At 37.7% G+C, this 13,485-nt stretch overlaps 1 protein-coding gene across 4 annotated transcripts in view; it reads right to left on the minus strand.

The window, feature by feature from the left end:
* EIPR1 (EARP complex and GARP complex interacting protein 1) overlaps nt 1-13,485 on the minus strand; it is a 96,462-nt gene that overhangs the window by 788 nt on the left and 82,189 nt on the right. For 2 of the 4 annotated variants that reach the window (XM_050894476.1, XM_050894479.1), the window contains exons 7-9: nt 11,489-11,656; nt 10,088-10,255; nt 9,979-10,002 (exon numbers count right to left, since the gene is read on the minus strand). In XM_050894476.1, the coding sequence (XP_050750433.1) occupies nt 9,979-10,002; nt 10,088-10,255; nt 11,489-11,656 (360 nt within the window). Of the gene's footprint in view, nt 1-7,568; nt 7,628-9,978; nt 10,003-10,087; nt 10,256-11,488; nt 11,657-13,485 lie in introns of those variants that run through there. The other 2 variants (XM_050894478.1, XM_050894477.1) reach the window with 2 other exon arrangements.

Here is a 13,485-nt window from a genome sequence, read left to right on the forward strand (position 1 = left end):
TAAAATAATATATAATCTTATTAGACATGTGTAGATAGGTAAGAAGTTGCAGTCCTTAACATCACAGTCTCTCCTGTGCTGCCATCCTGGACCCATTCTCTCCAGAGTAATGGAAGGGAGGTGGAGGCACCACTCTGAACACTTTAATTTTTATCTCCCATTCCTAGAACTATAGCACTGGATTCTCATCTATTATTGTATACCTCACCTCTCACTGCAACACCCAAGCTCCCGGTCACCTGCATCATGAGACACAGACAAATTCTCTTTTGCATTGCAAATATCTGAGAACAAATTCAGGCAGTTCCCTGAAGTCCAAATGACCCAAGAGTCATTGATTGTGTTACGCTTGCTGAGAATAGCCCTTCTTCCTTCCACTCACAGAGCCAGTCCCTCCTCTCAGTGCAACACCACAGCACATTATTCTGTAGCTACAGGGTAGGTGAGTTTTCAGAGGATGACCTTCGAGCTCCTTCATCCACAGAGGATCACCTCTGTCTGACAGGAATCAGTCAGCCTTTCAGAAGCATCCCCCTGCCTCCCAGAAACAGCCTTGTATTACAGCTGCAATCCTCCTAACAGAAAGCAAAGCCAAAGAGCCTTGTGAATGCCACTCAATCATTTAAACAGATGCTGCTACTACAGAAATGAAGTGTTGTTATTGGCCATCTTTGCCCTTTACCGCTGCTCTCTGAAAGCACGCGTCTCTACGATCACAAAGCGTATACGGTATCATATTTGAATTGCTTGCAGGATATCGCTGCTCCACCTAGCCAGCCTAACCAGCTGTGAATCTAACATCGCAATTAAAATTCAATTGAATTTAATGAATAAACCAAAAGCAGTCTGATACCGCAGAATAGCTTCAGATACTTAGTTTCAAGGACTTTTATCATTTACTTATGCTACGTTTAAGGTCAACTAACAAAAAAAGGTCATAGCACAAACAACACGCAGCCCCTCGTTAATTGCAAAGAGCAGGCTTGCTTTGCAGTTCTCCTGAATATGTACTTTGATACAAACCATCTAACAGCCGAGAGCTAATAAACACACACACACACACACACACACAGACACTTCATCTTCAACAATGTGTTTTTCTAACTTCCCGTTAACTGACATGCCTGGTTAAGTGAAAGTTGGTCATGTCCCCAGACAGCAATGTGCTTCACGCGGTGCTCACCCACTTACCCACAACTCCATTATTCTGAAGGTTTCAGATGTCTCTCCGGATAAGCAGGGGAGTAATGCACGGTGCACATGGCTGTCAGGGGACACGACCGACTTTCAGTTAAGCAGGAGTCTCAGTTAACCAAAGGTTGGATAAACAAGAACAAATAAGCTTCTAGATTATACTATTTTCTGTATGCTCAGAGTTGTTTCAGTGTTTCATTTAAATAACACAGTTCATCTAATTTAATTTAGAGAAGTCATAGGGGAATGAGTGTTCAGGAAAGAAGCCTGTAGATGAACTTCTGTTTGGCATTTCCATTTATAACTACAATTTTTAACTGTCTTTTATTATTGTCTATACGCTGAATTTCTTTTTGGGTATGAAAGTAATTTTGTGCCTTCCCAGAAAAAGAAAGCATGCTATTCCATGTGGTTCTTCAGGCCACATGAGTTCAGTTTTTGGTGGGTTTTTTTTGTTTGTTTGTTTTAAATAGCATAGATCTATGATAATATTATGTATAGACTACTTGTGCATAAGAATGGCATAGCCTTGAGACAGTTATTGAGGATCTGAGAAAATCCTTATGGAAGTGATAACTTGGTGTAAAAGAGCTAGATACTATACAAGATAATCAGGATGGAAAAAAATCATCTCAGAATGACTTGTGTCTCAGGTACAATACAGAAGATCCAAAAGAAACTGTCCATGAGCATCCTTTACAAACACTATGAATGAAAACAGATTAGCCTTTAAATCATGTAATGGGTAATGAGTCCAGAAGGATTCTGCTAGTGGAATAAAGAGCAGAATTTATTTCATGTATGTGAAAGACCGTTCAAAATAATTAAAAAAACAGAAGGAGCAAGGTTGGTTGTGGTGGGTTTTTTCCCTCACAACAGGAATCTCTTGGAGACAGACCACCTCACCCCATGCTAAGAGACTTCCAAGAAAACACCTCAGATTTGTCTGCATTTTGGCTATGTGTGTGCTTTTTTTCATAATCCAAGAATAGGCTGAGGATACTATTTTTGAATCTATATGAATCTAGGATACTTAGAATTGTCCAGTTTCTGAGTCCCACAGCAAACTATTTACTCTCAATGAAATTTTACACAGCTTCAACACAGTTTTATTTATTAAAGAATCAGCTCAGACTCTCCCAACTCCCCAGATATTATATATAATTTGGCTAATGCAAGAAGTTACATACTTAACAGCTATGAAACTGACATTTATTTAAGCAAGGTAACAAATACCTTTCAAATATATATATAAACAGAGTCTATGAAAAAAGATGATTTTGGTCACAGCACATACTAGTGGAACACATACAATACAACTTGTATTTCTATTAAGATGTTTTTGTCTATTTAGATATTTTAATTATCCTTCTGTTTTTATTAGTTGCTACAATTTTATTTCTCCTTAACATACAGTAGGTAATTTCAGAGCCCAACATGTCATAGCACTGACGAGTGTATTTTTTCTAATACTCTATTCATAATGGAGCAATGATTAAAAGAATACTGCTATACTTTCATATGCATTATTCTTATCTCAGAAACTTTCCATTTCATAGTTACCGACTCCTGATGACAATGCCCAGGTTATTTGCCTTCTTAGGTTAGATGCATAACACCAGACACAAAAGAGAAAAGCATTCAAAGTGGACTGGATACTGGGATAGTCAGCAGATCTTTGGCAGGTTTTGGAACAGGGAGGAGAGTTCAGGACCTTAAATTTCTTCCCAGTTAGAGAAGTTCAGAAACAGGAAGAGTACCTGTACAGAGGTGGATCTGAAGTAAACTTTCTTCTATGCTACTTTAATATGCATAATTCAGGTTGTTGCCAAAACACAGAGATTTCTGTTTTTACATAAAAGCTGCAGGTGATGGGTGTAAAAATGTAGTTGCTATGCTATAGCTAGTTTAGTGTGCCACAGGTGTAGGTGCTTGGCCTATTGATCCCTTGATAGAGCAGTCTGACTAGACTATATTTGATAAGCATACTTGGTAATCACTTGTTATGCCTAGCAAGCTTAGTAAGCTATTTTCTTCCTTGTCCTAAATCTCCTTGCTCCTTAAAAAATTCCTTTAGTTTCTCATTTTCCGGTGCTATTTTACAGACTTTTTCTGGCCAGCCTAAAATACCTTTTTCTCTCCTTATATATGTTCTTGCATTGCGTCAACTGACAAGGCATCAAACTCTTATGTCATCAAGAACTCATAATAAGAAATGTGTAATCTCTACCTACATCCTGCATAAATTTAAGACCTGTGCCACACAGAGCTGAAACTGGACTGCTTTCTCTTTGTAGTCTTATTCACATAGTGCAACCCCTACCAGCTTCTCCTAAGAAAGGAGAAGAGCTTTCATTTTACTAGATAACTTTGAGGTTAATTGTGTTACAGACTTGAGAGAGAAGCCTGTTAAGCCTTGGATAATTGTTTTCATGTAGAGAGCTGTTATTTCCAATTACTTCTCATGCTAACAACCACTTAAGTTCGCAGTGCTTGCGATTCTGTTTTGTCACCACAATGTTCAATAAAATATGTTTTTCAGAGTCACCAAAAATCATTAATTCCTTATCACAGTCAAAATTAAATCCTCTTTAATCTAAAAATTACTATAAAATAGATGTGATTCAATAGAGCAGCAACATGTACTGCAGCGTCCAAAACGAATCCTGAAAAGCATGCCATTGGATTCCAGAATAAGCCCCGTGGACGCCCTTTCCCTTTAACTGCAGGAGAAAACTTAGCAAGTGTAAGGTTTTGTTTCTGGTAAGCTTAGACAACACACTATTTCCTTTTTCGCTCTCAAGGAAAACAGAATTCAAGGACGTTTATACTGGAACACAATTTTTATATATTATAATTGGCCATTCATACTATTGTAAGCTTTTTTTTTTTTTTTTTTACTCAAAAAACAGCCTTCTGAACTGCTTCTACAGGAAAATGCCATCTTTAAAAACAGGAAACGTATATTTTAATATAACAGGTTTCATAGTTGTCCTAATACGCAAAATAAATTAAGGAGGGTATATCTGCTGATGAGGGTTAAAGAAAGAAACAGTACGGAAAAACCACACATTTTTAAAGCGCAATAGTCTAGGAATTGGAAAGTGCTGCTGCACTAGATTTGGCCCAGCTGCCTACACATCCAACCAAGTCCTGAATACTGGCATTCCCCAAAACAGAAACTATTTAAGCTGTTTAATTAAGTCTTTTGGTTGATTCCATAGTATAATCCCATGATTTCTAGATTTCTCTGAGACATAAATACTACAAGCAAAATATCATAAAAATTAACACTATTGGCAGCTGTGTGAAAATACCCTGAAAGCCTGCCTTATCATGAATGTTTGGCAAACACTTTTCAAAATATCAATGCTGACTATTCACTCTCCTGAAGTCACAGATGTGTATACAAAGGTGTTATGTTAGATCACACAGTTCGTATGTATTATCATGAAACCACATGATTTACTATTCAAAAGGCTCCAAACCACATTTCTATCACAAAAGTAGAAACCACCACCTCCTTTAGGTGGAATTTTGAAGGAAATATCTTTCTACAGAGAGGCCAGCCACCATTTTCTCTCTGGTCCATTCCAATTGCTGAAGATGTTCCTACACTTAAAATCTCATTAAAAACTTCACTATCTCAATGAGATACTCTGTACTGGAAGGACCAATCCTTTACATCTCTCAGCTTTAAATGCAAAATGGTGAGAAGGGCCTGTGTTAGATCTTGTTCTGTTTTTATCAAAGGCCAGTGTGGCTAACATCTATGGTGAAAAAGATGGAAACATAAGACTTCAGGAAAAACACTAAAAAAATGTATTTCCTTATGTGAATTTCTGGTACGATCTTCAATAGATAACAAAGATAAGGATAAGCTTACAATATATTGTCAAAAAATGTAGAATAAGGGAAAGGCAGCATACTGACCTTAGTAATCAGTCCTGCCAATGAAAACACGGCAGACATCTTAAGCCTGTAAACCCCAAAGAGAGCTAAGGGAGCTGGTAGCTCATTCTACAAAATTAAAGTTTAAGGATGACTTCCTTTTCAGGACTGATGCATAAGCTCAAAGTGTTATTGACCATATAAAACTTCATTGGTATGGATACAAAAAAGGCTTTTTCTCTTAAAAAGCAAGTCCTCCATTATCAATTGACCCTTGTCACGAAGTTCTGGCTGCAGAAGTCATGAAGAATGAAAACACTGCTGTAGATGCAGCGTGTACCTTGCTGTTGGTAGGTAGCTCCTAAGGTAGGCAGCATGGGAAGATCATTTGCTATCATCAGCATACCAAACAGAGACCGACAGAGTTTAAAATTCAAACTTATAAGGCAAATAAATATACTGCAATAACTAAAGAAAAGGAATCCTGATTGGTGAGTAAAAAAGGTCACACTAAACTGCAAGAACGTAGTAGTTTTTGTTTATTTTTAGAAATAGCAATGTAGAATTAAAATGACTGTCAGACTAGTTTAATACAACCAAATATAGCCTCACTCACTAACGTAAGTATTTTGGATGACCGAAGAATGAAGAAAGCATGTAAGACAGTCACCGCCTCCCTTCGGAGGAAGACAGTTCTCAGTGCTCTGCAGATGTCTAAAAGGGAACTGACAGACACCTTCAGGAGCTTTGGAATTAAGGCAAGTTCAGTGTTGCAGGGAGGAAGTCCTTGCAATACCGGAGTGCAAAGCCGTTAAAGAAAGAGAGGCCAAGGAGAAGCCTGCCTTAATTGGTTGCATCCATAGATGTGGAATGACCCCATGTTTTAAACATTTTGTTCAAACTGAGGCATCAAAAAGCACTCCCTAGGTTCTTATCCAGGCACACCAGCTTTGTTTTGGGGATGAAAGCTAAATGCACCACAAATACTCACCTCATCTGTTCTATTTTCATTTGTTTTGTACACTTTTTTCTACCTCTGGATCAAGGTGCTAGAAATTAAGCTAGAAGTACATCATTTCATTCCTCATTTCTCAGCTAATTTTTTTCCATATTTGAATTGTGCATTAAATTATCCAGACTAGGGACTTGACCAGAATACACCATAGCTCTCCTCTGGCCACAGGCCTATACCTCCTCTCTGTGGACAGCTCGATCCTCTTTTTAGACTACCTACTTTCAACAGAGGCTTTGGGCTTCCCGGACAGAAAGTGCTGAAGGCTTTCCTCATTCAGTGCAAGAAAACAAACGCAGTTGGCGTATTTCTCCTAGACACATTTCACAAAGGCAGTGCATGCACAGCTAGCATGTTTTGGAACAAACAAAAAACACAGTTACTGAGAAGAGATAAAACTCAAGAATGTGGCTTATGGCAAAAGAAAACCCTAAAGGGAAGAATCAGAAGTCTCCAAAGATGATTCAGAAGGCAGTAAAGGTCCCTGAGCTGTAAATAGTCAGGGCCTAGAAGCATACCCAGGGGAAGTATCATCTCCTTTTCCTGTTTTTATAATCTTTCCTCTTGGCCACTATCAGAGACAACATACAGGCTAGGGAGACCTTTGATATGATACAGGGAGGCTGCTCTTACATTTTTATGATTGATGAGAGAAACAACAACAATAGCAGTTAAAAAGTAGGGAAGAGACAGCAAACTAGTTGCTCTGATCTGAATCAGCAGTTGGAGGAACTGAAGGTCACTTGATTGCGACAAGAGACAGATCCTCATGCAATAGTCCTAGTTATATTGCTTATGCAAGCATGTTCTGGTCTCCAAGATGGGAGCATATAAAGTCCCAAGATGTCAACACATACATGGACAAACACCCAAAGGAGAAACCTTACAGAATAATTCCTTAGTAAGAACAGAATACAGCAACTTTTGGGTTGTTGCCTATTCATTACTCAGTGAACCTGTATTCTTTTCCTTAAAAAAAAAGTTATCTCCAAATAATTATTTTTCAGTTGTGAACCTTAAAAAGTAGACAGTTACTACAGAAAATCTGGCAAGAATAAATGAGTGGGTAGACTCATGCATAGTTCTACATGGTTGAACAATGAAGTGTTAAACTGACATATTACTTGCTATTGTCTCCAGCCAAGCAACACAATAAAAATTAGGAAGTTTACTCCAAAATATATTAAAAATTAACATCAGTCTTAAAGATCTCAGAAGTCTTAGCTGTGTACAAGTCAACATTTTTAAAATAGGGGGATTTTTGTTAAGTAGGAGGAAAAAAAAACACCTTTGAAGATACAACTAGTACATCCTCTTCATTTTTACATTTAATCCAAGGAGTATTTTTACAAGTTATTTTATTCAGAACATGAAAAACAGGCAGCCCATGAGGAAAAAGCTTTTTTCCTTCTTTCCACTTGATATTCTGACCTTCTTTTGAGAGAGATTTGGTCAGTCTGAAGGTGACTGGCTGGAGATAGATACTAGTTGTACAGACACCTGCTCTTCCTGGTGTATTTCAAGACACCCCTGAAAAAGACATTTTCTTTTTCGAGATTTGTGTGCTGCTTAATAGCAAACCAGATGTCCTCCAAAACAGGATAAAAATGAACCCCATGAGAATACAGCACTTTCTTGAAAGTCTAGAACATACCCAAGCAAAGAAACAAACACATACACACCCCCCACCAAACCATCCAATAAACCCCTGTCTTTTACAGAAGAGACAGTACCCATGGAATGGTGCAACAGACTCTTCGAAGAGGCCTCCTGGAGGGAAACGGGTACTAAAGCCTAAATATTTGGCACTAGTGGTTGACTAACAAGAAGTATTCCCAACAGCTGTTATGTCCTGCTTCATTAGTGCGCTCAGAACTAAACAGACATTCATCTGGCAACAGTTCAAGGCTGGTGAGCACCTTGCAAACATCCTTCCAGCTCAACTCATAATAAGGCGGCGGGGGTGGGGGGGAACCAAAACAAGACTCTCACAGTACCAAGTAAATGTTACAAAAGCTAACGTGCTTTCTCAGATTTTATAGAGAACAGATTAGCAGCTGAAAAGCACATATTTAAAAAGCAAATGAAGTACTGATACTCTTGTAGCCTCTGGGAACAGGCAAGGGCTCTACATCATTACTATACAAGTCATTCATGATGTGGTTTACATCCATCCCATAGGCAAAGGAAAAGATGTGCTATATTTGTTGTATTGCTTTGCATATTCTTGGTTTCAAAAATCTCCTATTCTAGAAACAATCACTTGTGTTTTAATAAGGCAATCTACACAGTCTACAATCAACAGAAATTCAGAACTTCAGATAGCCTGCTATACAACATCTGTCAGAATACTATTTACTTGTGATATTATTTATATTAATACATTCCCACCACATAAAGAATTTAGTCTCTTTCTCACTTCCATTAATGCTATATATCGTCCATCCAGAACAGAATAAATGGCAATCCTCAGCCAAAGTTAAGGAACCAAAAGGTACATCGTATTTAAAATGCTGTAGTTTAGTTACATTCCAGAAAGTAAGTATGTACTGTTGATGTGAGCAACTTTCTAGGCACTTAATTTGATACACCTTGATTTTCCAGGCACTTACATCACCTATTGCTTCTAGAGACATCTTGTACATTTAAAATTAATCATTTCTATATATGGGATAGCTTCCTTATTTAATATAAAAAAAAAAGGTTTCGAAGTCCTTTATGTGAAGCCAAAATGTCAAAACTATTTGGAGCAAAACTGCGTCTTTATTTTATTAATAAAGGTGCAAGAGTAACCTTAAAAATGCAACTAGAGAAGTAACCTAAACTTTATTTAGAATTTTCACTGAAACATCTAGCAAGCACAGCTGAGTAACTGCAGGATCTTTTTTGTAATTTCCTTGTTCCTCATGCCATCTGACTATTCTTCATTTAAAAAGATAGTTCAAGAGGTAATCTGCCTATTTCATTGCAGACAGCTTTGCGTTAAAATAAATTAACAGAAGTAACAAAACAACTGCTCAGTAGAACATGGATATTCACAGTTGCAAAGACCAGAAAAATGTAGACTAAAGCCTGTTGGTCTCAAAATATTTTACATGAGTTTCACTATCATTATCTTCACTTTGCAAAGGAAGAGTTTGCTGAAGATCACCATGTAAGCTAGTCGCAAAATTAGAAAGCCTCAGCCCACACTAGATTTACAGAACTCCTTCTACCCATATATATTCATACAGAAGTACAGAGAGGAAAACAAGCATCATATGTTGTACAACGAAAAAGTTGAAAGCAGACAAAAATGGAGGATGAAAAATTATTATTTCGGCATTTCAGTTAACTCTTTACTAAAAGCACCATCCCTCCAAAATTCACCTGCAAAATACGTGATTCCTCACACACCCAAGTAGATGATGTTTACAAATGCTTGCAATAACATGCATTATTCTCTACCAAAAGTGTCAAAAACAAACTTCTGTTTTGCTTGAAGTAGGTCTGATGAGTTATTGGTTTCTAGAGCAGTCAGCAATATTAAGAGCGAAATTTACAAAAATTAATGTACTTTATACTTCCTTTCTTCTGTCTGCACAGAAGCTCACCGTTAGACTGGTAACATTTCCTAAAGGTTAGAACACGCACACAGAAAATGCAAAAAGCAGATTTTCAACTCCCACTTAACCCAGATTACTGTATGTGCTTGACTTGATCCAGAACCCCCTTTAAAGTGAATCTTTTCACTGATCCAGTGGACTTTAGGACTGGTCCGCAGCATCACCATCCCCTCCCTACCAGTGAACATACAGTGACTGTGCCAATCAGATTTAAAGAGTGTATTCCACCCGAGACTCTGAGCAAAGAAGAATGAAGTAGGAATTAGAACTACTTACCTGAAAGGCCTGTATACAAAAACCCTAGTCAGCAAAAAAGTAGCATGTTAACCATTACAATGAAAAGACAAACTATAAGCATCTGCATAAAACTCAGGAAACTTCATACTTCTCTTCTTGATGCTGGTCCTCTTGGTCACTTAGTTCATCATCATCTACCATATGCCCAAAAGGTTCTGAAGAAATTGATACCATATTAGACAGGATAACTCTGCTATCACTGCTTCCTGTAAGGATCAGCTGATCATGAGAATGATTGTATCTGACATTCCAGACCCTAAAAAAATGAAATCAGAAAGAACAAGAGGCTATGCTTGGCAAGTAGTGCATCAATGTTAAATGATTTTTTTAAAAACAGCACTAAAAATTGATCTTTGACTTAAATGTTTTAAGTACACATAGAAGTGATGTGCCTCATTCCGAAGACTGTTTTTTGCCATCTTCATTTGGCTTTTAAGCTTCCACATCATCTGTTTTCTATGCGGTGTCTTTAAAATTCAACAAATAAGTTTTGGAAAAAAAAAAAATCCAAAGAACAAAACACACGATGCAGTGGTATCATTCCTTGAGGGTACATGCCAATTCATTGTTTAGTAAGTCAGATAAATATTTAAGTTCTAAATATAAAAATTTCCCCAAAGCAAAATACAGATTAGAAATAACCTGTTAAAGAAAAAATCTCACAACATTCTTACAGTAAAGTTTAAAACAGACCCTAAAACAAAAGTAGGATTATATTTCTCTTCAATTTTTACATTTTACATATCAAGTTAATACTAAATGTCTTATGGTTCTTGTTTTATTCTTTTTCTTTTAATCTTCTGGAAAAAAGTATAAATGCTGCTTCTGTTAATTCACATCTTCATTCCCCTCAAAGTAGCTTCAGGGTCCAGATTTATTTTGCGAGAATTACTCCAACCCAAATTTTACAAAATATGAACCACTCATCTTTTCTTAACCACTGAAGTCTGCAAACATCAGACAAGATTCTCTCCTTGCTCCAGCCACAGGCCAGAGCAGTAGATACAGGCTCTGAATACTATCTCAGAGAACAAAATGACTCACTTGCATATTCTGGTTTAAGGGCTGTGAAGAACATGAAAAAGTGGGGCTGAATTATTAAGCATTTCAACCATTCGACAACAGAAGGATAGATGGCAGCTGCTTTTCTGCACATCAGGTGCAGCAGATCAGGCTGAATTTGGAAAGGCATACCTGTGTCCCAGCTGGCCCCTACAAGCCAAGTTCTGTGCTGTGCTTCTCAAAGGTGTACCCTCTCTCCCAACAATGTTAACAGCAGTTTCTTGCCAATTAGACTAACATTGTCTAAATTCTTAATTTACGATCACACAAGCAACATTCACATGCTGAAACCTCTGTGCAGAAAAATGATTATTCACAATAGCACAAACATAGTTAGTTTGCATTGTTCCTAAACAGTAAAATAATTAGCTGAATAAATTACATAAGCCATCCACCCGCAAAACAGCACAGAGATAATTTGTTCTACCAGTGGGAATGCTCCTCTAGTGTCTTCACTGGTTCAGTGACATTTCTTGTGTCCCAGAATTTCACCTTGCAGTCATCTCCACAGCTAGCCAGGTAGTACTGTTTATTGGGATTAAAGTCTAGGTCTCGTACCAGCTGTCCATGTGCATTTTCTATGCAATATATCTGTCTGTAAAACACATTAAAAAAATAAAACGGTCTATAAAAAGCTAACTGCACTCCACCGACAGGAATCTGTTTCCCTGGAAACTTGCATAATCCCCTTAGCACCCGCAGACCTAGAGTTCCCATTGCTAGTGCATAGTTTAGGGAAATCCCAGCTGTTAACAACAGTGACTTGTATAGATTTCTCAGCTTGCTTTGAAGCTTTGCTTTTTCCTTGTTTGCATTAGGATCATCTGGAGCTAAAAGAAAACAGTTGTTCCAGATGATTCTAGCACAGCTCTCTAACAACTGTTATGAAATGTCTGCTACTAAACCACAATATTTTCAGATAAGAGCTTCTCCACCTCTAAGCAGTCATACTAATTCTGTGTTTATGACATCTAGTTCTCCCTGTATGAAAAGCTGAGATGCAAGGGATGAAACAGATATGAACAACAGCTTTTTATTATTGCTCTATTTTGAACTTACCTTCTTGAGTTCCAGCATTTACCATTAATTTACCTGTGGCCCTTAAAACTACTCAGCCATGCGCATACTCATCCATCTGGACCACTTCAGAAAACACTTGTAGTACTGCTAACAACCCAGCATCCTTATTCAAAACATCATGTTCCATCAGTTTGTCTCCCCACCTCGCCTCTTAAACTTGGGGTTTGCTTGTTTGGTTTTTTTTTTTGTTTCCAGTATTGCATTACCAGTTTTCTCAAAGCCACCATCTACCAAAGTTCTGCTTAGATTTGACAGTCTCCTACAATCTTCACTAGAACTTGTCAACACTTTGTGAGCTTTTTTGGTTTTTTAAATGAAAAATGTTTCTCTTCAGAAAACATAGACTGACCAAAACTTTGTATTTCTTGCGTTGTACATATGGTCTCCTGTCAAGATCAGATAGAGGAGTCTCTTGCTGTTAATACCTAACTACTAACACATAGCAAAGTAGCTCCATTAGGAGAGATCCAAACTATACCAGGCCTATACTAAGCCCTATCCTGACAGCTATGGCAGTCACTCGGGATCGAGGATATTACTTAGATATCCAACGTCAACACTCTTCTCAGAGTTTGAGAGATTAAGGATATCACCCAGGTATGCCTTTCTACCAGGTATTCTGGGAGGTGAATTAAACATTTCCTCTTAATTTCTTGAAAGATCTTTATGGGATAATTTTTAAATCTCAAGCATGCTTGCAGCAATAAAACACTTCTTTCCTCCTGTATTGCAACATTCACTTCTTTCTTGCACTTCTTGCATTGCTCATGGAGATGTATGTAAGGGCTTAAAAAGAAATGCCACTGTCCACTGTATATTCAGTAGTGCTTACCATAAAAGCCTTTATCCCAACTTAACTATTATTCTGACCACTTGATCCCTTTCCTTCCCAAATATGAACATTCTTTTCTTTCACTCTATCATCCTACCTACAGCAGTAATACCTACATTGAATTTCCCACTTACATCATAAGATTAAGGCCAGACCACATGAACATTTTCTCCAGCTACTGGCTTCACCTTCTCATATTCTTCTTCTTCCATATATTTTAGAATTTATTCTTGGAGTCTGAATTTTCCTCTCTCTAAATCCATTCAGCCTAGTGTCTGTCTCCTCTGCTTCACAAGCTCTTCTCTGATTAAGATTGTTTCCTAGTCTAGTCTAGGAGTCTTCCCACCAACCTCTTTTTTTCCTCCCCTTCTTTGTTTGCTATGTCCAAAATCATTTACTCCCTCTATCTTACAGCTATCATAATTGCACACCGCAGAAGTAGCTATTTCTAGCTGCTACTTTAGTATCTCTCCTCTCTTATTCTTTGCTGGTATAGCAGTTTTCTGTCTTTG

The sequence above is a fragment of the Gymnogyps californianus genome, chromosome 3, assembly GCF_018139145.2.
Source record: "Gymnogyps californianus isolate 813 chromosome 3, ASM1813914v2, whole genome shotgun sequence".
NCBI lineage: Eukaryota > Metazoa > Chordata > Aves > Accipitriformes > Cathartidae > Gymnogyps > Gymnogyps californianus.